The sequence below is a fragment of the Chlorocebus sabaeus genome, chromosome 26 (genome assembly GCF_047675955.1).
Source record: "Chlorocebus sabaeus isolate Y175 chromosome 26, mChlSab1.0.hap1, whole genome shotgun sequence".
NCBI classification, from domain to species: domain Eukaryota; kingdom Metazoa; phylum Chordata; class Mammalia; order Primates; family Cercopithecidae; genus Chlorocebus; species Chlorocebus sabaeus.
In genome coordinates, this window is record NC_132929.1 from 44,165,458 (window position 1) to 44,189,313 (window position 23,856).

At 49.5% G+C, this 23,856-nt stretch overlaps 1 protein-coding gene across 4 annotated transcripts in view; it reads right to left on the reverse strand.

The window, feature by feature from the left end:
* Nucleotides 1-15,641, reverse strand: part of ITGA11 (integrin subunit alpha 11) — a 131,907-nt gene extending 116,266 nt beyond the window's left edge. For all 4 annotated transcript variants that reach the window (XM_008016110.3, XM_008016109.3, XM_008016108.3 and 1 more), the window contains exon 1: nucleotides 15,197-15,641. In XM_008016110.3, the coding sequence (XP_008014301.3) occupies nucleotides 15,197-15,626 (430 nt within the window). In that variant the 5' untranslated portion in view covers nucleotides 15,627-15,641. The remainder of the gene's footprint in view (nucleotides 1-15,196) is intronic.
* Between the last annotated feature and the right edge of the window lie 8,215 nt (nucleotides 15,642-23,856).

Below are 23,856 nucleotides of genomic sequence, written 5' to 3' on the forward strand. Positions count from 1 at the left end.
AGCCCAGGCCTGCCCTTTGAGCTCCACCATCAATTTCCTGGCTGCTTATAGGACATTTCTTGGATATCTCATAGCATCTCACATTTCATATGCTGGAAAAGGAACCCAGGTTTTCGCTTCCAAAATGGTTTTTCTCCCCATTGCAGGAAATGGCATTACCACCTACCAGATGGCTCAAGCCAGAAGCTTGGAAATCATTCCTTATGATTTTCCTTCACTTCCCATCAGCAAATCCTACAGGTTCTAGCCCTCAGTTTCTCTCCAACGTGCCCATTCCTCTCTGTCTCTTTTGCCATACTTGGACTAAGCCACCCTCTTCATTTTGCATCTGGACTTGCACTGGAGTGTTTCAACTGGTCCCTCATTCCAATTTTGCCCAGCTTCAAGCTATGCCCTTCACAGTAGCCACAGTGATCTTTTCAACAGTGTCGACTAGATCCTGGCTCTGCTTAAAGCCCCTGAGAGTCCCTCCATGGCATTTAGAATAGATTTTAAACCCTTCCCAGGGCCCAGCAGGCCCTGCGGATTTGCCTTCTCACTTACTACCTTCCAGCCTCATCGTCTTCCTCTCTGTTCCTCAGATACACCAAGCTCTTTCCCACTTTGAGGTCTTTGCACTTGCAGTCCCCTTTGTCTGGAACATTCTTCCCCAAGAACTTTGCTCACCTGACTCCTTCTCAACCTCCAGTTTTAATGCCATGGTCTCTGAGAAAGGAGAATCCATTGCTATGGAGAATCTGTTCTTCTCCCTCACAGCATCTTCTCTATGTGTTTTACAATTAAAAATAATCACAGGTGGTTATGAGAGCTGTCTGCCTGCTTGGACACTGTATCCTCTCCCACTGGAGTTTAAGTTTCACAAAGGAAGGGACCAATGTGTGCTGGAGTCTGCATACAAGAGCTGATTGTGTGCAATCTTCCCATTCAGTGATGTTATGCTGGCAAATTGAAACTGACCATGGTAGGAGGATTTGCATCATGGTAATTGGCAAATATTACAAATAAGAATGATAGCAACTCTTTCCATCCCATCCTAAGAGCCAGAATCAGTGTGTCTGTCTCCCCACTTTATCCTTAGCATCTAGAACAATGTCTAGCTCACAATAGGTGATCTATATACATTTGTTAAATGAGAAGGAAAAAATGAATAGAAATATTCAGGCTTCTAAGACCCTAACCTGCCAATAAGGGGTTAAAGGGGAAAATGATAGAGCCTCAGGGAGGGAAGGAACTTAGAGTACTGGATTTGGCTTCAGAAGTCCTGGTTCTATTGCCAGTATGGTTTCTAAATTGCTTTGCAACTTTGGACCTGTTTCTTACTTCACATGGCCCTCAGTTGCCTTACCTGTGAAAGGCACACACAGGACTAGATGATTTCAGTCCCTGTGTAGGATTTTTAAAAGCACATTTATGTACACCTTTACCACTTTCTTTACCCCCTCCACCCTCTTCCTGAGGTCACTTTTACTACACAACTGCAGAGGATGCTGTTTACGTTGTAGTGATGCAAATCATGTAGCGCACAGCCAGTACAGCTGTACGTGGCGGCCCTGCCCACACTGATTCTGGCTTCAGGCCATTTCAAATGGAGCTGAATTGGACAGTGAGTCCCTCCCTTTCCTGGCATACTAACCATCTCAAAGAGCCCAGACAGTTTGGTTTTGGTTTCCCAACTCCTAAGCTTGTCTCTTGCTTGTCATGGGTGTGTGGATCAAGAGCCCTGTGCATGTGGGATGTGCCCCAGCCCAGAGTGTTTGGGCAAAATAAGAGCAAGACAAGGCTCAGGATATGCAATTTGTGGCAGGGCTTTCCCTCAGACGAGAGGAAGTAGGGTGAAGAGGACCCAGAGAACTACTGGGCCAGTCTGCCCTGCTCTTTGAATGCAAACTAAAAAAAGGAATTGTGGGGACCCTTCCCTTCTAAGCCTGACGGGCCCGCCCTCCAGTGGATATACCCACACCCATCCGAAAAGTTCTCTGGCTGCATGGAATTTAACGTAGATCCACCAGATGCCATTGTCTAGGCTTGGTGGGGATGGCGGACTTTGGGGAGTGCAAGTGTTTTTGTTCTCTGAGGGTTATGCAGAGGTCTTTTTGGTTTTCAGTACAAGTCAATTTTTCATGGTTGCAAAACCATCTCAAATGTCTACTGCTACTTTTAGGTCCTTAAAGGACTCAAGAGCTCATGACTCCATCTGCCTTTGCTAGAAAATGAAGGACTACCATGCAAAGTGGTGAGCCCCCATCACTGGAGGGATGCAAGCCTAGGGTGGCCATTTGTTTGGGATGTTCAGGCTCTGTTAAGGGCCCTCCCAGGCAGACACTTGGTGCTGAGGCCTCTCAGGGAACCCCTGAGGCCCAGGACCCCTCATGAACCTGTGGATGAGGAAGGACCAACCATGCACTGAGTGTACCCATTGTTTGGAAATAGAGTCCCTGTTGTCAACTTCTTTCTCCTGTTACATCTGGATTTACAATCAGGATCGAGGTTCTGGCTCAGGAAATGTTCATGGCAGCATGGAAGCATAGCCCCTAAAGCGCTTTTAGAAACATGAAGGCCAAACGTTTATATTAGAAGTGATTGAATGGAAGTCTTGAGAGGTTTGGATTCTGGCTCTCTTGTTTAGCAGCAGATGTATGACCTTGGGCAAGACACTCGACCTCTCAGAATTGCAGTCTCTGGAATCAGACTGCCTGGCTTCAAACGCCAGGCTGTGACTTTATCATCCGGGTGATTTTGGCTAAGTTACTTAACTTCTGTGTTAGCTAGTATTACTGTTGCCATTAACGTTTATTGAACACCTCATCCCTGCCAGACATTTTATTTGTTTTTGGGCATTATTTCTCATTTTTATATTAATCCTACAAGGTAAGCATTATAATTTTTGTTATACATTCTATAATTTTTGTTATACATTCTATATATTGTTATAATTTTTGTTATACATACTCTAAAGAGAGGAAGTGAGTTGCCCAAGGTCACATACTTAAGTGTCGAGATCAGTGTTGAAACCTTATGTCAGTGGAACAGGCTCCTAATATGGACTCTGTTAAGTTCAGACTCAGTCTCTCCACCTGTGCAATGGGTTTCATGTCATCTCCCAAGCCACCAGGGCAGATTCTGGTTTGGTGGTTCCCAGGGATTGGACTGTAATCTGGGGTCTATGTTGAGCTCCCACCATCTTCTCTGGGCACTCCCAGCTTCTTCTTGGGTGCTAAACAACATGGCCACATTCTGTGGCATATGGATGATGTCTGAATCATTACCCTTTGGTGGGAAATGAGGCCTTTTAAATTCCTGCTGCATGCCCCCTGCCCCTCGTTTCCTAGGAAGTCCCATTATATAACTAGGTTTTCACTGTGTAAAAACAAGGCCATTCCCCTGTCTCCTTGTGTCATCTCAGAGCCATAGTAAATAGTGCTGAACAGCATGGGGCCAGCTGGGCCGACCTGGACTGCCTGCTGTGAGCCAGTTTACTCCTTTCTAAGGTTTCCCTCCCTTCCAGGGCCCTTCCTTCCTTCAGCAACCTTCCTTGCCCTGCCCATTTGTAAGTGATGCTCAACGGCCACCAACCTCTTCTTGTCTGGAAAGAAAGCCTTTGATAACAAGTGGCCAGGGAAACGTCAGGAATGAATGTGTACCCACCTAGGGGCCTGGGGTCATAAGAAGGGTGATTGGCTTATCTAAAAGGGGTGATTGATTAGTAAATGGGATTTCTAGCAACTGTGACAGGCTGGTGGGGAGATTTTAACTGACTGATTGATTCATTCTTGAACTATTTATCACTTGTGTACTCTGGCCAAGTATTGCTCTGGGCCCTGGAATGCCTAAGGAAACTCAACAGACAAAAATCCTTGTTCTCAGGAAGATTATATTCCATTGAAGCAGGCAATATACAACATGAATAAATAAAACAGGTAATAATGTGAGACAGTATTAAAAGCCTCGGAGGCCGGGCGCGGTGGCTCACGCCTGTAATCCCAGCACTTTGGGAGGCCGAGGCGGGCGAATCACAAGGTCAGGAGATCGAGACTATCCTGGCTAACACGGTGAAACCCCGTCTCTACTAAAAATACAAAAAAATTAGCCGGGCGAGGTGGCAGGCGCCTGTAGTCCCAGCTTCTAGGGAGGCTGAGGCAGGAGAATGGCGTGAACCCGGGAGGCGGAGCTTGCAGTGAGCAGAGATCGCACCAGTGCCCTCCAGCCTGGGCGACAGAGCGAGACTCTATCTCAAAAAAAAAAAAAAAAAAAAGCCTTGGCGAGACTAAAGCAGGGAAGGGGTATAGGAGGGGAGTTTATGCATGTGAATGCATGCAGGAGGGTTGAATTTTAGGTAGGAGCCCGAGGTAAGGCCTCAATGGGAGAAGCATGTTGGAGTAAAGACCTGCAGGAAGTGAGAGAGGTTCTCGGGGAAGAGCATTCGAGGCAGAAGAAACAGCAAGTGCAAAGTCTCAGGTGCCTGGTGTGTTTCACGAACAGCCCGGAAGCCCTGGGAGTGGAGCGGAGTGAGCCAGTGGGGAAGGCACAGAGGATGAAGTCAGAAAGGCAGGGGAACCAGATCACACGGGACCTCTTACTCAGAGTAAGCGGGGAGCCCTGGAGGGTTTGGAGCAGAGCAGGGACATGACATGATGTGACCTACCTTCTGGTGGCAGCCCTCTGGCTGCTGGGTGGGAGATCCTCAAGGTACAAGGGCAGATGCAAGGAGGCCAGTGAGGGGGGTTGTCGCCACAGACCATGGGAGCTTTTCTGTCCCCTTACCCCTCATGTAACCTGACTCCTGGCCTTTGTCTTTTGGGCTGAGCAGAGTGGGGAAGACGGATGAGAAATCAGAGCCTTCACACAAGGGTGATGTGGGGCCAGCCTGGGTGGGGGTGGGGGTAAGGGGCTGGGTTTCAGATGGGTTAGAATGCAGACAGATCCACGCTGAAAAGAGAGGACATTATGTAGCCCAGAAATGTGGACAATTATTATTATGTGTTTGTTAAAAATTTTTAAAAAGAGAGTTAAGAGCAGTGATACTCTCGGTGGCAACTGGGACATGTTCAGGACGATGGCAGGGCCTGCTGCTGAGCCTGCCGGTGCCTTTGCCCCTGGCTGGCCTCACAGCAGGGTCAGCAGCAAGCACATTCCACAGCTGACGTTTGGCTTGTGGTCTGGCCTGGCCCTCTGGTTGGTTTCTTCTGCTCTAAGAGGCTTTTAAAGTCAGAATTTGAGTTCTCTTTAAGTTTGGGGCATGAGTCACTGCTTCTGGGCCTGGAAAGGGGTGGAGGGACAGAGGCTCCGTGCTGTGGGGCGCTCCCTCTCACTCAGGCTCGCACCACTGAGGCACGTCTGTGTGAAAGCTCCCAGTCAAACCACTCCAAGTCCGACTACTCACTGGCATGCTCCCAAGCAACATCCCCCCTGCCTGAGAGCCACCTCCACCTGCCCACGAGCACTGCAAAGTCATCGTTCAGGCCTGACTCAACTTCCCCTGTAAAACCTCTCGTCCCCTCACACCTCTCTTCAGGTTGGTGACACCGCCCTTGGTCTCCCAGACACCTTTCCTTTTCTGGTGACCGGGCACTGTTAAATTCTATCCCCCTGGGTTCACTCCTTTTGCATCTCACCCCCTCACTTCACTCTGGCATCCCCTTGCTGGGTCGCTGCAGTAGCCATCTTATCATTCCACCTGCTCCCCATTGTAGCCCTGCTATATCCAGCCTCCCCCTCCCACCAGAGGAAGCTCCTCCAAGCACAGATAGAACATGTCACTGCTCTCCCTCAGAAACCTTCCATGGCTCCCATCTGCTAAACCCAAATGCCTTAATTGGCTTTCGGTTTCCTCTCAGTGGCCTCAGCCCACTGTTCTGTTCTTGCCGTTCCTCACAGCACACACTCCAGCATCCTGCCAACCAAACCTCAGGCAGTTTGCCCACGTGAACTCTCTACCCAACCCTCTTGCTGCCAGCCCCAGTCCTTCTTGCATTTACAAACAATCTCTCTCCCACCTCTCAAATCCCAGAGTCCCTTATCTGTAGCTGTCTCGTAGTCATTACTTCCTCCCTTGCATTGTAGTTATTTATCCAAAAATCTCTCTCCTGCTAAACCATAAGCTCCTTGAAAGGCAGGAGTTATCTCTTCTCATCTTTTATCCCCCAGAGCACCTCCCAGGGCCTGACTCTCAAAGGCTATTGTGCTATCACCTCCTGGAGTGCATGTGCAAAGAAATTTAGGACATCTACCCTGCCCTCAAATAGCTTTCCATTTACTTGGACAGAGAGTTCTTTTGTTCCTTCAACACATCTTAATTGAGTGCCTGCTATGTCTGGCGCTGTGCAAGACCTGCTACAGCGGCTGATTAGAGATATGGTCCCTGTTCTCCTGGTGCTCCCTCTGCAGCAGGGGATATGTCCAGTCAGCTGGAATACTGTGTGGTGGGGGAAGTACAGGATACCTTGGAATCATACAAGTGGGGCCCCACTTGACAGATTGAGGGGGTCACGGGAGGTTTTCAGGAGGAAGTGGTGGCCAAGCAGAGACCTGAAGAATAAGTGGGGGGCAGCCAGGAGAAATGAGGGGGAGGATAGAATCAGACACAGGCAACAACAGGAGTGAAGGCCAGGGACAGTTCAGTGTGTTTAAGAAACTAAGAAGTTTGGTTTCATTGGGGCTGCTGTTGGGGTGTGCCTGTGCCCAAATGTATGGCTCTGTTAGAGGTGAGTCCTGAGTGCAGGCCATTCCTACCTGGTCTGGTTGGCTCTGTCAAAGAGTCTGGACTCAACCCAGTGGTAGTAGAGAGCCACTGAGGATTTAGGGAGGAAAGGAAGACAACTCATTTGTTTTTGAGCCTCACTTTGACGGCTGTGGAGAAAGCTCTGGATGAATGGGGGCAAGAGGGACAATGAAACCTGAGCTGGGGACCTCAGGGAGGTCCTGGAGTCCCCCTGCTTAGCCCAGCCCCCAGGCCAGCCTCCTTCTTGTTGACGGACTATTCCTTCCTCACCCAGCCTGGGCTTGTCATTGCTGGTGTCCCATCCCGAGTCAGGTGATTCCTTCGCCTGAATCCTCACTTCAACTTCAGCAGAGCCCAAGATCCCAGGGTTGGAATGCCCCTAATGGACTTCGATCAACCCCTGCCAACACCTCCCATAACCCCCTGCCCCAGTGCTGGTGCATCTGTCTGTGGACAGCTCTGACTGGCATCCTTAGCCAAATCAATCTATCTGCAGCTCTTCTTTGGTTTTCCTGGTCTCCCCCTTGGGACCACACAGGGATCAAGTAGCTTATGCCTTGTAGGGGACACGGAGAGTATCACCAATGAATCACTCCCCCCCCTACCAACTCCAATCTGCAAAGTCCACCTTGCACTCAGCTTCTCAAACTCTCAAGCTGTGTCTCCAACCCAACCCAGCTCTGAAGCCCGTAGCACTGCAGGCTGGGCAGTTCCAGAAGGACTGAGAGTCAGGAGAACTGAGAACTGGTTAAATCTTGGCTTTATCACTGGTGTTGTGTGACCCTAGGCAAGTCATTTCCCTTCCCTGGAGAGTGTTTGGTTTTTTATTTTTATTTTTTTGCTTGACTGGGGACTGGGTTTACATTATACCAGTGATCCTCCATCTTGGATGCCCATTAGAATTATTGGACAGCTTCGAAAAGTGTCCCTGCTGGCCCCAGTGTGGAGAGTGATGATGTGTTCTGGGGTGGGGCTGGCACGACAGTTTTCTGCTACATCGTTGTTCTCACACTCACCTAGGATGAAGGACCACTGGATCTGCTGGTCCGTGCCTTCCCGCCTAGCACTGACCCTCTACAATTCCATGCCAGAATGAGATGGGAGGCCCACGTGGGCAGGTGAACAGGAGTCACCCCTTATTTAGAAGTGCTGACCCTGGAGGACCATGCCAATATAAATACCTGGGGCTGCCGAAAGGCCAGGAATTTTAAGTCCCAGCTTCTCCAGTCTGCCAAGATGGAAGCTCCAGAGCCCAGTGTTGAGGATGCAGAGATCCCCTAAAAAGGTTCCCAAAGAAGTCTATCTGTAGACTTGGGGGCAATAACTGGAGACAGAATCATCTTAATTCTGTGGCTTAAAAATGACCTCACGGCCCTGGCGTGTGCCTTTGGAACTGCTCCACGGACACCCCTGCCCTCCATGTACATCAGTGTTTGGAGTGAGCCCTGCAGTCTGTGGGATCTGTGGGGCGCCTTCTGCATGTTCCTTGAGGCAGAGACTGCGCTTTATCTAATTTGGAATTCCCAGAACTTGGAGGTGCCTGGGGCTTAGTGGGTGCTCAGTACATGCTGGTGAAATGGACAGGTCACTCAGTTTTTTTCATCTGTAAAGTGGGATCATGGTGTCTTCCTTGCCAAACAACAGGCCCGTGGGGAGAGCCATGTAAGCAGGGCTGGTTTGATGAGCGCTTGACCTGTACAGTGGCTGAGGGCCTCGTGTTCAGAAAGGCCCTGCACTTGGTGAATGCTCTGCTGTGGCCATCTAGAAATTTGTAATAATTTTAGAACAAGGGGTCTCACATTTTCATTTTGCACTGGGTCCTTCAGATGAAGTAACTGGTCCTGCATGTGTCATATGTGGTTTGAATAAACCTAGAGAACCCTGTCTACAAACTATTGATGGGACTTTATTATGGCCACCGATCTCTGAATGTAGGTGGCTTTGAGTGCCAGGGAGAGAGCAATTCCAGGAGATGGAGAGGGAATGGAGACTGCTTTGTGCCTTTCTGCCTGGAGGAGGTGGGGGCAAGGGCTTCAGTTTCTCCATCCATCTAATGAACACACCTGTCTCAGCAGGACCTCTGGCCTCACCTGGCCTGGCCTGACTGACAGAAGGAATATCGGGAGTGCTCTTTGCAGACTGTCGAGAGCTACACCCACTTGCCCATTCCACAATTTTTCCATGGCCTTCCTGAGGCCCAGTCCTCTCATCTTCAGGGAAGAAATGGGTCCTGAAAATCCGCAGGGTCAGGATTTCTGGTTGTCTGGCCCAGCTGAGTGATGCTGCCGGGGGAAGAAAGCCGTCAGCACCAGCTGCGCAGGCAGGAACCCCTTCTCTGTGTCATCCTGTTTGGAATCCCGGAGTGCATTGCTATAGCAACTTGCCTAATTCACCCCACATGCCACGTGGAAAAACCTCTGCCCGCTTTAGAGCTGCATCACCCAAGCCACAAGCTGGGTTCTTCTACATTGTAGAACGAGGCTGCCCATCAGCAACAAGGGCTGGGGTAGGACATATCTGACCAGTGATGGAGTAGGGGGCTGAGTGGTTGGACGACACCAGGTAGGTCTTCCAGCCTCACCTGTTTCATCTGCTGGCTGGCCCTTGTGCCTGACATCCTACCATTAGCCCTTTATTCCTTGGGCTCGAGGCACAGCCAGTTGAAACGGAAATCCCTCTGGGTAGAACACATCACGTTGTCATCACTTATTAGTGCGGTTCAACATGAGTTAACTCACTAGGCCTGAAGCTCAAAGAAGGTTCTGATTAGTGGAATGGGAGCAGGCGGGGCAGGCAGGAGAAGGTCGCCAAAGCTTGACCCTGAGAATGGGCTGGAATGACAGCCCCTGGGAAGTCAGTGTTCCAGAGTATTGGGCACCTGGGGGCAGGTGGCAAGGCCCGGTGGGCCCTGAGCCAGGTGGGGAGAGGGGGGGGGGAGAGACGTTCTCACATAATGAGTCATCATAGGAGGACCACTTCTACCAAGCCAGCATCTTGTTGGAGGAGTCACTGTCTAGCTGGGCCTAGAAACTGGTGCCCCTGTGGGGGTGGCTGTTTGCATACTGTCCCCAACAATTCCCCAGTTCCTCAGTTCCTCAGCTATTGAAGACAGCTCCTTCAACAAGGACAACTTACTGTCTTTCTGTGCTCTCAAGGTCCATTTCCTGAAGAGAGTATGGTGCATGGATTAAAAGCAGTGGCCCTTGTAATCCCAGCACTTTGGGAGGCCAAGGCAGGCAGATCATCTGAAGTCGGGAGTTCAAGACCAGCCTGGCCAACATGGTGAAAAGCTGTCTCTCCTAAAAATACAAAAATTTGCTGGGTATGTAATCCCAACTACTCAGGTGGCTGACGCAGAAGAATCACTTGAACCTGGGAGGTGGAGGTTGCAATGAGCTGAGATCATGCCACTGCACTCCAGCCTGGGCGACAGAACGAGACTGTCAAAAAACAAAAAACAAAACAAAACAAAAAAAAAGCAGTGGCCTTGGGATCAGACAAATCCTGACAATGCCTCTTAGTCTATCGACATGACCTTGGATAAGCCGTTTAACTTCCTATGTGTAACCTGGTAGTAGAATGGCAGAATTGTAGTAGTGACTTCGTGCAACTGTAGCAAGGCCTTATTGAGATGTGAGAAGGTGCTTGACACAGTGCCTGGCATCAATCAAATATTAAATGATGGGAAGAGTAATAATGCTTCTGTTAGCTGGGGGCTCATTGGGTGCAGACACTGTTCTCAGCACTTGACACAAATGAATTACATATGGGCCATTTAACCTGATTGTTGTCCTGTGAAGTTGTTACTCTGCCCATTTTACAGTTGAGAAAAATGAGGCCTGGGGGGCTTATCCAGAGTCACCCGGGTAGAAAGGATTTGCATCTGGGCAGTCTGGGTCCTAAGCCCACACACATGCTGATTATTTCTCTGCTTGGTGAGTGCTTCAGTGAAGGAGGAAGTGAGAAACAGCAGGGAGGGGGTTTGGCCTCACTGACTTTTTCCTCCGGGTGGGATTTCACACGTCTCGTGACTCAGGTCTTAAGTATATAGTATGAAAGCTCTCCATGGAATTTTTTTGCAGCTCACTTATTTTAGATTTACAAGATGATCAACACCAGTCTCTTCCTCTCCTTCTCCTGTCAGTGATAACAAACTTAATGGGCATTTGATGAAGAATTCACACAGTTAGTATCTGCACGATGGGGTTGTGGAGGGTCGCCCTTGGACCACAGCTCCTATAGAAAGCACTCCATGCTGAAGATGTGTGGGTGTCTTTGGAGCTCACAACTGCTTAGGGAAAAGTTCCAAATGGCTATGAATCCTTGATGGTAGCCTACAGTTGGTGGGGAGTGGGTGGGCAGGGAAGGGGACTTTAGTGATGAGGATTAGCAGAGATACCATTTTTGAACTGTATTAGAGGATCTTTAAGGCTCATTTTGCAGCTGATCTTCCCTGAGTCAGCCAGAGCCCATCACTGCCTGGGGAGGGTTATGATGGATCCTAGAACAATGTTCAACTTTGACTCCCAAAGTAAGCTCTGGAAGCCCATGATGAGACAATAACACCCAAAGTCAGGCATTGTGGAGAAGAAACAGGGGCTTTTAAAATTCCCCAAATTCCCTTCTACATAGCAAGAGCCAAGCCAGCTCAGCTTAGAACATAGTTTTATCCTAAGTGATAGGAGCTGGGGGTGTTGGTGGAAGAGAGGGAGAGTGGAAGGGAAGGTCCCTGCTGTTAGAAGAAGGAAGAGCTCCCCACTACAGGAGGGTAGAAAAAGAGGTTCAGAGAGGGCAAGGTTGAGAGGTAAGACCCTGTCTGAGTTCTTCCAGGGCTCACGGCCCTGTGTGGATGGGCTGGGAAAGGTGGGAAGAGCGTGGAGATAGACATCCCATCTCTAGGGGTCCACTATGGGTAGAGTCGGGGGCATAGTGAGTAAGTAGAAAAAGAATGAGACTCCAGGACCCGCTTATGACATGGAAAGATCCAGAAACTCCTCAGCTAATGGTAGCTGAGGGGCTTGGCTGACAAGTTCCCAGCAGGTGCGCAACGGGGTGGCAAAGTGACAAACTTCCCCTTCTTCCCTGCTCTCCACTGGGAAGGAGAGGCTGGGAGCAGGTCTTAGACCTCTGTAGCCTTTGTACACCCGTGGTGTCTAGCACTGTGCTTTTCCACAGGATACTTTCTGTTAGGTAGGACCTCCACCCACAAGGGCCATGTTGCATGGTATAGGCCTTCTCCACTTCCACACCACAATACATCCACCTCAACAGCATACTGACTTCAAGACAGCCCCGATGGCAAACAAACAAAGAAAACAACATCCCTGAGTTCTTATTATGATCAAGAGTTTGGGCCAAGGCTTTGGGGGAGGGACTAGGAAAGTCTTAACTTATTTGGGGCCCTGGCATGTATATCGCCTCTGATTCTTCAATGCACTTCCTCTAAACTTCTCTTGTGAACGTGAGTTTGAAAATTCTATCTCTGTGTCCTTAGATCCTGAAGAGTCAAAACCTCGAGTGCTGCTGCTGCTGATGATGATGTTGGAGAAGAAAGACAACCTCCTTGAGTGCTTAACACATGCCTAGCACTTTCTAAGCATTAATCTTTGTGCTAACTCTAAGTTCTATTATTACCCCCACTTTGTAGTTGAGGAAACTGAGGCACAGAGTCATAGATTAACTTGCCAAGGGCACAGAGCCCTAACCGGTAGGGTGTAGGCCAATCCCAGGCAGTGAAACTCCAGGGCCTCCACCCTTACACTGTGTCTGATCTCACTCTGTGTCTTTATGGAGCCTGGCAGATAACAGGTGCTCAGCAAAGATTACGCTTCTAAGAATCATCACCCTTACTACAGATAGGTTATGACTGTAAAGCTCTGGTCAATTGATCTCCTCTCTTTTTGGACTTGATTACTTCTTTTTTTAGGCTTTCCTGATAGTTTTGTCTACCCCATCATGCTGTCCAGCCTGCAGCAGGAGCTCTGGGAGCTCTGGGAGAGTAGATGCTCTGAGGTCTCACTCCTAACGTGGCCTCTGACAGATTCTCTGCCCAGACAAACTGCCATCACCAGTAGACAAGCTTCCCGGTAATCCTCACATTGAATCCATGCAATGCACGGATGAGAGATCACCATTAGTCCTGTCCTGGAGCCTGAGGCATGAACCCAGTGATCCCTGAGACCCTTCTGGTCTTCAAAGTCCACACTGACCAGAGTGGTTTAAAAATATTCATCATCTTCTTTAATTAGTCTCAGAAAATAACACTCCAAAATACGAACATTCTAACTTTAAGGCCCATGCACACTCTACACACTTTTTCAGGGCCAGTTCAAATGGTATCTCCTCCTCCAGGAAGACTTCCTTGCTTAATCTGGCTGAAATTGAACTTCTCTTGTTTGAACACCCAGCCCTTCGTTTCTCCATGCCATTCACGCCCTCGTGCCTCTGTTTAGCTTTCCCTGGCCTTGGCTTGTTCTCAGTTACAGGCAAGACCCAGATTGCACACATGCTTGGGCCCCACCCCCAGCTCCTTGCAAGCAGATGTCCGTTGTTCCAACATTGATTGATATGTTTAATGAATCCCATATTTCAAGAACGCAACTGACCAGACGTAACTCAGGAGTGGTTTTTGCCATATAAGCAGAGCTCTGAGTCACAAATCCTGTGTCTTCAGAGGTCCTTTAATGTCCTTGTTCTTCACCCCCTCCTCCTTGAGTAGCAATAACATTAACAACCATTGATTAAAGCCTACTGTGCACCCAGCCCTGTGTTAAGGGCCTTTCTTACAGTGCCTTACTGCATCCTGACAACTTGACTGACAAGGAATTTGTGTCTCCATTCCTCACATAAGGAAACCTGTTGGAAAGGTTGCATTACCAGTCCTATATTGAACAGCTAGCGGGATGTAGAGCCAGAAGTGGAAGCCAGGTCTGATTCCAAAGCCATTGCTCTTAGCTTCCTGAGGTCCAGGCTGTCCTTAGCCCCTAAGGCAGCCACTCCTTCCCAAGGTTCTGATGGAGCCACCTATCTGGAGTCACACAGGACTGCGTCTCTTTTCTTGTGGCTGGATCTCGAGTGATACGAGGACGGCTCCTGGAAAAGATTCTCCCCTGCTGTCTAGATGCACCTAAATGGGCTTGGCCTCCTCCGCAACTGGCTTCTAGATGCATGTTGGCCTGGTGGCAGTTCTTCCCCTGCTCTCCCTTCCAAGCTCCCACAACTCAATGCATCCATGATTGTTTTAAACTGTGACTCTAGGAGTCCACTAGCCAGAGGCCCATTCAACCATGGGCCCTCTGAGAAGCTACTCTGCAGACCGACAGGAGGGCGGACTTGCTTTACGTGGTACCCGGGGACTGGGGCAAACGGCTGTGGGATGGGGGTCTCCACCTGAGCTCCCTGAGGGCACCTCTCCCACTACCACCGCATCTGACCCCCACTACTGGCCCCAGCTCGGGCCTGGAGCCCACGCAGAAGGGAAGGCAAGGTCGAGCGCCCACGCCCGGCCAGTAACCTAGGCGCTGGCCCTTGCCGGAGCACTCGGACGCCTTCCACAGAACAGCATCACTGGCGGCCGCCCCCGTGGAGGGTGGAACCTGGGCGCCCGGCGTGGGACGGCCGGGGCCGGGGTACCCTAGGGAGGAGAGCCCAGGGCTGGCCTCCCGCTCCCGGCCGTGCGCCCCTCGGGCCGGAGGTTCCTGCCGCGCCCAGACACCTGGAGTGCATTAGGCGGCGGCGCGCGTCTAGGCGACGGCGGCTTTCCCCAGATTATTGAATAATTGCATAATTCCGAGCGCGGGTTGGGAGGCGATGCCGGGTCCCTACCCCAGGTGTCAGGTAACGTTTCCCGGGGTCCTACGCTGCGTGGCTGCGTCCCGCCGCTGCTGGCCGGGCCGACGAGGGCTAGCCCCCGCCTACCGGCCATAGCCCAGGGGCTTTGCTCTGTCTTTGGCCGGAGGGACTCTGGGCAGTCCTCATCCCCACCCCTCAAGCCCTCCGGGGCCGCCGCGCCAGCTCTCCAAACTTTGAGATGCTTCTCCCGAGCCAGGGAGGGCAGCTGGGGCACACTCACTCTCTCGGCGCTGTCCGCTTCCCCAGCCCTGGCCACGCGCCCTCGGCGCTCCCGGGACACCCGAGTGCCCCTGGCAGCCGTGCGGGAACCCCGGCGTGGGCCTTGGAGGCACCCAAGGCGCCCAGGAGGGCCACCAGTTCTGGGCGCTTTTCAACTCAAGCCTTTTCAACTCTTCCCAAACACACCAGAGTCCCAGTTCTCAACAGCCTCCGCGCACCTCCCTCTTTTGCGAAACTTGACGGAACCGCTAGACTGGGGCCAGTCCCTGGGGGACCCACGTCCGCAAGAGCAGCCAAGGTCTGACCCTGGGAGGAGCGTCGCGTCCCGATCCTGGCCGCTGGATCCAAGCCCCAAGGGCCCAGGGAGGGACTCCGAGAGGCAAGGGGAGGCAGAGGGTGGGCACGTACCTGGCCACAGGCTGAGGGCCCAGGCCACCACCAGGCCCCTGGGCAGGTCCATGGCCCGCGGTGCGGCGGCGGGGTCCGGTGTGCAGCGGCGGCGGGGGGCGGCGAGCCAGAGCGGCAGCCTCCTCGGCGCGGCGCCTGCAGCCTGCACTGCGCCGGGCGCCGGACTCCCTGACAGCAGCGGCTCTTTCAGAGGAAGTGGGAGGGCTCGAGCGGCGGGGAGGGGCGCCGGACACCGCTCCGGCTCGGGCTCTGGGCCACCTGGGCAGGCGGCGCGCTGCCTCGACGCGCCGCCACAGCGCTCCTTCTCCGCCAACTCCACGTCAGCCTCTGGAGAAAACTCCAGAGAACCGCTCCTGGGAACCCCCTCACCAATGTGGCACCGCACGGCCTCAGTCAGATTCTGTCCAGGAAAAGTGGTTTCTATTCCCATTTCCCAGTAAGAAGAGATTCACAAAACTCAGAGGGTACCCAAGCTGACTCAGGAACACCTGCTGGAACTCAGGTCTCCCTTGGCCAAGTGAGTGGATGTCCCTCAAAGGTCCATTGTGAGACATCCCCGTGTCTCCCCGCACCCTGAGGCTTGAATTGTAGAGGCTAGAGTGTTTCTTCTGACCCTGGAATACGTGCAGATTCTTCTCCACTGCCACTCCCCAAGCCTCCACACCTGAGGCATTCCAAAGCACCCAGGGACACCGTGCACTCCCTCTTACCCTAACATGAAGCTCTTCTTTGGAACCCTGACACCTTCTTTCCCCCTTCTAATCACTGACAGTTACATTCAATGCACATTTATCTCAAGAGCTTTAAATCCAGGCCGTGGACCTCCATCGCGCGTGTGGAGGCTGGCTTTTCCAGCAATGGAGTAAGCCAAGGCGGAGGGTAAGATGGCCAGGATGCAAGGAAAGCCACAGCACAGCGCCCTTTCCTCACTTTCTCAGGAAAGGCTTCCTTCACCCCCTCTTCCCGTCCCCACCAGGTCGGGTCCCAGACACATGCTGATATTCCCCAGCCCGATCTCCCTCATTTCTCTTCATTGTGCTTAGCAGAGGAGCTAGACATCAATTGGTGTGATAATTTGACTAACTTTTCTCTCCTGTGCAGACTGAAAACACCAACAGGGTAGAAATCTCTGGTTCACAACGGAGTACTAAGCCCCCAACACCCAAGAACAAAGTAGGTGGGTGGGTGGATGGATGGGCGAGTGCAGGTGGTGTGTGGGTGCACAGAGGACAGAATGTTCTATCTGGGAGGTATTGGTATCCTTCCCAGAGGAGACGATGTTCAGACAGGGCCCCTGAAGATGAGCTGGAGTTTGAGAAGACCCAGGTTAACATAAGAGAAGTGGGCATTGTGCTCATCTCCCAACCTCACTCTCTTTCGGGTGGCTATCTGGGTTTTACTTCAGTGTCTTCACCTCTGCCATTCAGCCACAGACTTGGGGAAGGCGATTCCATCCCTGGTGTGTGTGCGTGTGTGTGTGTGTGTGTGTGTGTAGGGAGGCATGCGGTTCAGGCTGAAATGAATCAGTATGTTGCCTTTTCCAGCCCATAGTTTCAGAAAGGGCAATATGACAAAAGAAAAAGGTTTTCTGGGAAGCAAGCTTTCTTGCCTTTCTAAAAGAGCCCCTAGAACAAACAAACCAATGAACTAACTTTCTCTTCTCCCCTCTTCCTCTCCTGCCTCCTCTCCCAGGCTGGGACAAGGAACTTTGTAAGCTCAGAAGTTGACAGGGTCAGGGTAGGGAAGGAAGATCTGGCCTGGAGATGAGGTGGACACTGGATGACAGAATGGAGGATCTTGTTAAACCTCTGAATGAAGCCACCCCTTAATCCCGCTCCCCTTGGGACTTATCAGTTATGTGACAGTGAGTCCCCTTTATTGAGTTGAGTTTAAGCCAGCTGAGTTGAATGTAGAACACCCTCACAGCTAGGGAATGAGCTGCAGCACACGTTCCTCTCTTGCACAAATCTCCAGGTGCATCAGAATGACCTGGAGCACGTGCGAAGAATGCAAATTCCCCAAGGATCAAGGCATGCTGGTGGGTGCCCCAGGCACCTCTGACATGTGGGTGGTCTGCAGCTTGCGCTTAGAGTCTGCACGCTGCTTGCTGAAGGGGCGCGCTGTGGTGGCTGTCCTAGCTGCACTGCTGCTGGTCTCGCTGGTAACAATTCTACCATTCATTCACCTTCACAGTCCTCACAGGGGCCTTGGGATCAATCTGTGTGCTTTTGTGTAACACGGGAGGGAGGGGGGAGAGGTGTGCCCTCATTTGTTCTTTCAACAAATCCACAGTAGAACGCCTACTGTGCCCCTGTGCTCTGCAGGACACACGGGAGGAGAACTCCACACTAGGGGAGCTGGTGATGGAGCCAGGGCGACGAGACATAACCACGTATTTATTTATTTAATCATAATCTGTTATTTATTAATCTATTTAAAACCATTTATTATTTCATCACTATTAAACATTATTTAAATCACACCCAAGGCAGCAGCATATGAGTGACAAGTGTACAATCCAGACTCTAAGGCTGGAGAACTGCAGAGAATTTGGTGAAGGGCTTTATGAAAGCTGTGATTTCTGTTGAATAATAATAATTCTTTACGTGTACTCAGTGTTTTAATTTATTTTTTCATATGCCATAAACTGTACCATACAATCCAGTAGTTTTTAGTATCTTCACAAGATTGTAAAATCATCCTCACTAATTTCACAATATTTTTATCACCCCAAAAAGAAACCCTGTAACCATGAGCAGCCACTCCCCATTCCTTCCCACCAGTCCCTGGTAACCACAAATCTATTTTCTGTCTCTATGGATTTGCCTATTCTGGACATTTCATATAAATGAAATCATACAATACGTGACCTTTTGAGTCTGGCTTCTTTCCCTTAGCATGATGTTTCCAAGGTTCATTCATGTTGCAACATGTATCCGTATTTCATTCCTTTTTATTGCCAAGTAACATACCTTTTGTTTATCCATTCATTAGGCGATGCTTATTTCTGTGTTTCCACTTTGGGTTTTGTGAATAATGTGGCTATGAACATTTGTGCTGCCAGTCTTGCTGGTAACAGTTCTACCATTCATTAACATGGCATAATGTTAGCATAATATTCATACAAGTTTTTGTATGAATGTATGTTTTCAGTTCTCTTGGGTATACACCTAGGAGTGGAATTGCTGGTCATATAGTAATTTTATGTTTAATCATTTGAGGAACTGTCAAACTGTTTTCCACAGTCGCTGCATCATTTTAGATTCCTACTAACAATGTACAAGTGCTCTGTATAGTGTTTTACTATTTTTGAAATCCCTTTCACATCTATGATTTAATTTAATACTCAACAGTCTTGTACAAAATTGTATTTATTTTTTATAGATAAAGAGATTGTATAGTTGAAGGTTCTTTCACTTGCAAGTGACAAAAATTCAGCACAATCAAACTGAAGCGGAAAATAGAATGTAAAAGGTCGTGTAACCAGGAAGTGCAAAGGTGTTCTGTCTGCAGGTATGGTTGGATCAAGGCTCTCAAATCAATGTTACTGTTCTTTCTCTGTCTTCTCTTAGTTTTGCTTCACTCCATTTTCCTTTCCTGCAGCAGAAGAGTTTCTCTGTCTGTCTAGCAGTCCGAAGCTTATACTTTATAGATTCTAAAGCGAGAGAGACAGTCTCCCTTTAGTAGAACCAGCAGAAAAGTCTAGGGCTTTGGTTCATGCCCACCCCTGAACCAGTCCTAGTGTCTCGGGGATATGGTGCTATAATTAGCTCAGTTTGGGACACACACCCAGCCCCATGACTTGGGAAGAGAAAAGCGCCATGACTGACAGCCCCACCAAAACCACATATTACAGGAGGACTTTCCTAAAGGAACCAGGAAAAGGGGGATGGTGAAGTATACTGGACAGACAAATCCATGGTTACTAAAAAATCTAAGCTCAAAGTAGCAATAGATTCACCTAAGATTCCACATCATCTATGTGGCAGAACTGAGATGGGGACCCAGCATTCTGACAGCAGATTGAGAATTAATCCCAACATCCCAACTGGGTGGAGGGAGCACGCATTTCAGGCCAAGACTGCATAAGCATGAGCTCATGCAGCTCAGAGACAGGTCCTATGGGCAGCTTCTGTGGCTCCCAAGCTTTCAGTCTGAGCATGCTTCTCTGGGAGGACCTTGGCTTCTCTAGGGAGGGAGAACGAGCAGTGGTCTGGAGCACTGATGACAGAGGCCTTGGCTCAGTTAGGACCAATGCATTCTTTTTTGTTTTTTTGGAGATGGAGTCTTGCTCTGTCGCCCAGGCTGGAGTACAGTGGTGCAATCTCGGCTCACTGCAACCTCTGCCTCCTGGGTTCAAGTGATTCTCCTGCCTCAGGTTCCCGAGTAGCTGGGATTACAGGTGCCCGCCACCATGCCTAACTGATTTGTGTGTGTGTGTGCGTGTGTCTGTATCTTTTTTTTTTAAGTAGAGATGGGGTTTCACCATGTTGGCTAGGCTGGTCTCGAACTTCTGACCTCAAGTGATCCACCTGCCTTGGCCTCCCAAAATGTTAGGATTATAGGCAGGGCCACCACACCTGGCCCCAATGCACTCTTCTTCCAGAAAAGTTATTGGGGTGCCCTGATCTGCACTCATTTAAGAGAGGTGTCTCTCTAACCTTTCTCTGAGTTTTTCACCTCTCTGAACTTGGGAGATCAACTGTCCTGGTTTGCCTGGGATTAAGAGCTTTTCTAGAATATAGGACTTCACTGTCAACATTGGGGAACCATCTCTGGCAAACTGGGATGAACTGGTCTCCCTGTGTCTATCTTGGGCCCTCTGCCTCACTTTCTCCAACTTTCTTTTCCAATACTCTTCACTCTCTTCCACTCTCTGGTTATTTCTCTCCACCCTTCTCTGTCCTGCTCCCGGGTACCTCCAATGCAGCCAATCTCCATAGCCAGCCTGGGGGCTCCACCTTGAGGCACTCCCTGGCTTCTAGGCTCCTTTCTGCCCTTGCGGGGCCCCCTCACGGATCTTACCTCCTCTCTTTACTATGAGTTGTTTTGTGCTTAGGAAATGCAAACTTTTTTTCAAAGATAAACTTAAGCAAACTTAGAGTTACTGAGAAGGCACATCTTCTGCCAAAGAGTGATATAATAAATCCCAAAGGGAAAAGAAAAAAAAAAGAAGTAAAAAAAAAAAAAAAAAAAAAAGGCCACCAGATTGCCTTGTTATCTGCTGTCTGAATGATGCATGCCACTGTTCTGGACCCATGACTTCTGTGATAGGAAGTGGCTGCATTTGTCACGCACAAGCGTGCTTAGAGGGTGTCCCTTGGTTTTTATTTGTCATGCCAGGTCTCATCCCCAACAACAAAGTGAAGCAGGTTAACTTTGAAGAAGTGTGTTTACACCAGTAGTGTATGTTTGTCCCGGCCACCTTCCACTTCAAAGTCTAATCCGAAATGTTAGAGCGGGGTGGATGCTGCCATTCTTCCTAATCCTGTGCCTGCGGGTCAGTGACTAGAATTTCTACAAGGATCAAGCCCTGTACACAACCTATACTGAATCTAAAAAGTTATTTTGTGATCTCCATTTCTCAAGCCACAAATATGTACAGCATTTGCAGTAAAGATATCAAAGGGAAGGAGTGTGGCCACAGCACAGACAGACACGCAGGATGGATAGGGAAACATCTCTTTGAAGAAAAAGTATGTCAAAGGGTATGAGAGAATAGCAATTGCTTTAAAAGTCTAGAGGTGTCAGTGGATGTTCCAACTGAGAGGTCATTTCTGATGGGGTTTAGCTGGGCTAAAACCTTGACAGTGGACCAGACTGGAAGAGCCACATCAGAACTGAATGTCACCACAGCAATGTGAAGAATACCTTCCATTGAGAAGTTAGTATGGGCTAACTGCAACTCTTGCATCATTTCCTTCAGTCCTCAGCACCACCCAGGGGGTTTCCAGGACTTCCATCCTGGTCCTGGGCTGGGCTGAGATGTCTGGGAGAAGCCATGAAAGTGAGGATCTGGATGCAGTGCACAGGGGTAAAGAGGACAGTCTTGGGAAGCAGTCATGATGTGAAACAGGACATGCAGCAGAATGAGGAATTCCCACAGTGCATAGGGTTTATGACCAAGGGTGCAGCTTGGCAAGGGAGCAGGAGTTGAGCCATTCTATTAATGCATTTACTGGGCACTCTCCTGGGGATGGAGTGTCAAACCAGATGTGTTCTTGCCTCTCCACAAAGCTCCTAATCTAGGAAAGGAGAAAAACATGAATGGTAATAATCAAAACAACGCCTCCCATTTATTGATCACTTACTGAGCTGGATGCTTTCTTCATATTTCCTTTAGTCTTCATGACAACCTTACAAAGTGGTATAATTACTACCTGACTTTTACAGAGGAAGAACTTGAGGATCAGTGAGGTAAGGTTTCATAACTTATAAAAGGATGACCCAGGATTTGAACCTGGTCTTGCCTGATTCCAGATCCCAAGTTCCTAACCACTTGGTTTCATTGCTTTTTGGCACTGGATGGTAAATGGGACTGTGATAAGGGCTAAAATAGAAGTGTGAACAGAGTGCCAGAGAAGCACATAGGAGGGCCAGAGAAAGAGATCACCTCAGAGTGGGCCTTGGAAGTAGTTTTTCAGAGGTGAAGTGAACACTCTAAGTAGAGGAAATGCAAGCGTACCAGAGTCTGTGCAAAAAAGTCAGCATTTGAGCTGTTTCCAGGGAGTGAGGAATAGTCAGAGGTGGCCGAAGTGTGAGAACAGCATAAACCCAAGTTTCAGGTTCCCGCCCCTTTAAGGGTAAGCTCCCTCTGGTGTATTTGGAGAAAGGAAGTTTGCCTCATGATTCCCGACTCCCTTGGAAGCCACTTCTTTGGTCTGAGTCTGGTCAACTGTAAGTCTCTCCATTGGCAGAGGAGGCAATGTACACATTTGCCCCCTCTCTGTGGGCTTTCAGTGGGCATGACGGGAACACACACACACACACACACACACACACACACACACGTGTATGCATGCATACATACACATGCAGCAATAATAAACAATATTCTTCAGATCCGGCACAATCAAATCCATGTTAAAGAAGAGAAACATCTCCTTAAGTAAACCACAGATGTACACATGACCCCGAATATTTTGAAGATACCATTTTCCATTATTTCTCAGAGCAGTATTGATTCTTCCTCCCACTTTCAGATGTTGCCTAAGGGTTATGAGTCATTACAGCCAGCATTGTCTCAAATGCCAGGGACAGATCCCCTGGAGGACACTCTCTGGCTATACATAAGGCTCTGATAAAGCTTTTACATTTTAATCTTTTTCTTTACTTTGGGGAGATTAAATTTTGTGCGGGGGGTAGTGGGAGGGAGTGATAAAAAGATAAGAATTGAAAAATAATTTGGAGTCACATTGTAGGGGATTTTTAAGGTCATAATGAGGAGTATGGCTTTCATTTGATAGGTAATAAGAAGTCTTTGGAGACTTGCAGGAGATGGGGGAGACTAGGGTAGGACTGTGTCCACACCAGTCAGAAGGACAGAAGCCCGTGGCCTTTCTGGCAGTCGAGGAAGATTCTGTGAAGGAGGTGTCGTTGCCTCGTGGATGATTTTTCAGATGCCTCCTCACACTCCCTGAAGGCACCTTGTGCTTTCATAGCCATCATTTGAGCTCCCATAAAGATGATGTCTTTCCCCACCTTGGGCTCCACAGGTGCTATGTCCTCTGCTCACCTGAGTGCCCTGCACCACCCTGCAGCCCTGCTGCTCATAGGATCAAATCTGTGCCCTGCCTGCCCTTCAAGGCCCTATTTAATGGGGGCTTACTCCTGCCTTCCTCATTTTCTTTCCTACCTCTGTCCAAAACAAACCATGAACTCCTGTCTGGGTAGTACTCAGCATCCCCCAAATATGAATAACAGGACCTATAACCATCACTGATGAAGCCCTGACCGTGGACCAGGCACTGTGCTGCGTGCTGTACCTGACTTCATTCAATCCTTCAGCATACCCTGGGTCTTTTTATTCCCTCTGAAAGGATGGCATTGAGTCTCTGTCAACACCCCAATATATTCCCTTGGCATTCACCATTTCCGTGAAAGCCAGATCTTATGGCCTCCAACTAAAAGCCCAAGAGTGTTCTCCAGCCCCTGGAGCACCTCTCAGCAGACTGGGCATGGTGTGGCATTAATGGAAGCAGTCCTCAATCAATGACTGATGACAGCTGATGGACAAGTACCCCAGCTCCCTTCCCTCCAAAGGACCACTCTGAGGCGTGTTCTCCAACAATCTCCCAAGAGTCCCCAGTGGGATTGCACCCCAGTCACACAGAGTGGTAACCAGCTCACTGCTGTACCCTTAGCTTCCTTCCTTGTCTTATTTCTTCATTGCTTTGACAGTGCTCTCTGGGATCACTTCCTCCAAAAAACAACTTACACTTAAGCCCTCGTATCAGAGTCTACTTCCAAGAAAGTCCAACCTATGGCAAATGGTTTAGAGAAGTGAAGGAACTTGCCCCAATTTTCGTAGTGAGAAAGTGGCAGAGTCAGGATTTGAACTCCGGGATTGTGGGAGCAACACTGATAGTTCCTCTAAACCATGCTAATTATATTGCCTCCAGACTTGCTCACATCTGTCCAAGCAACTGGGATGTCTGGGA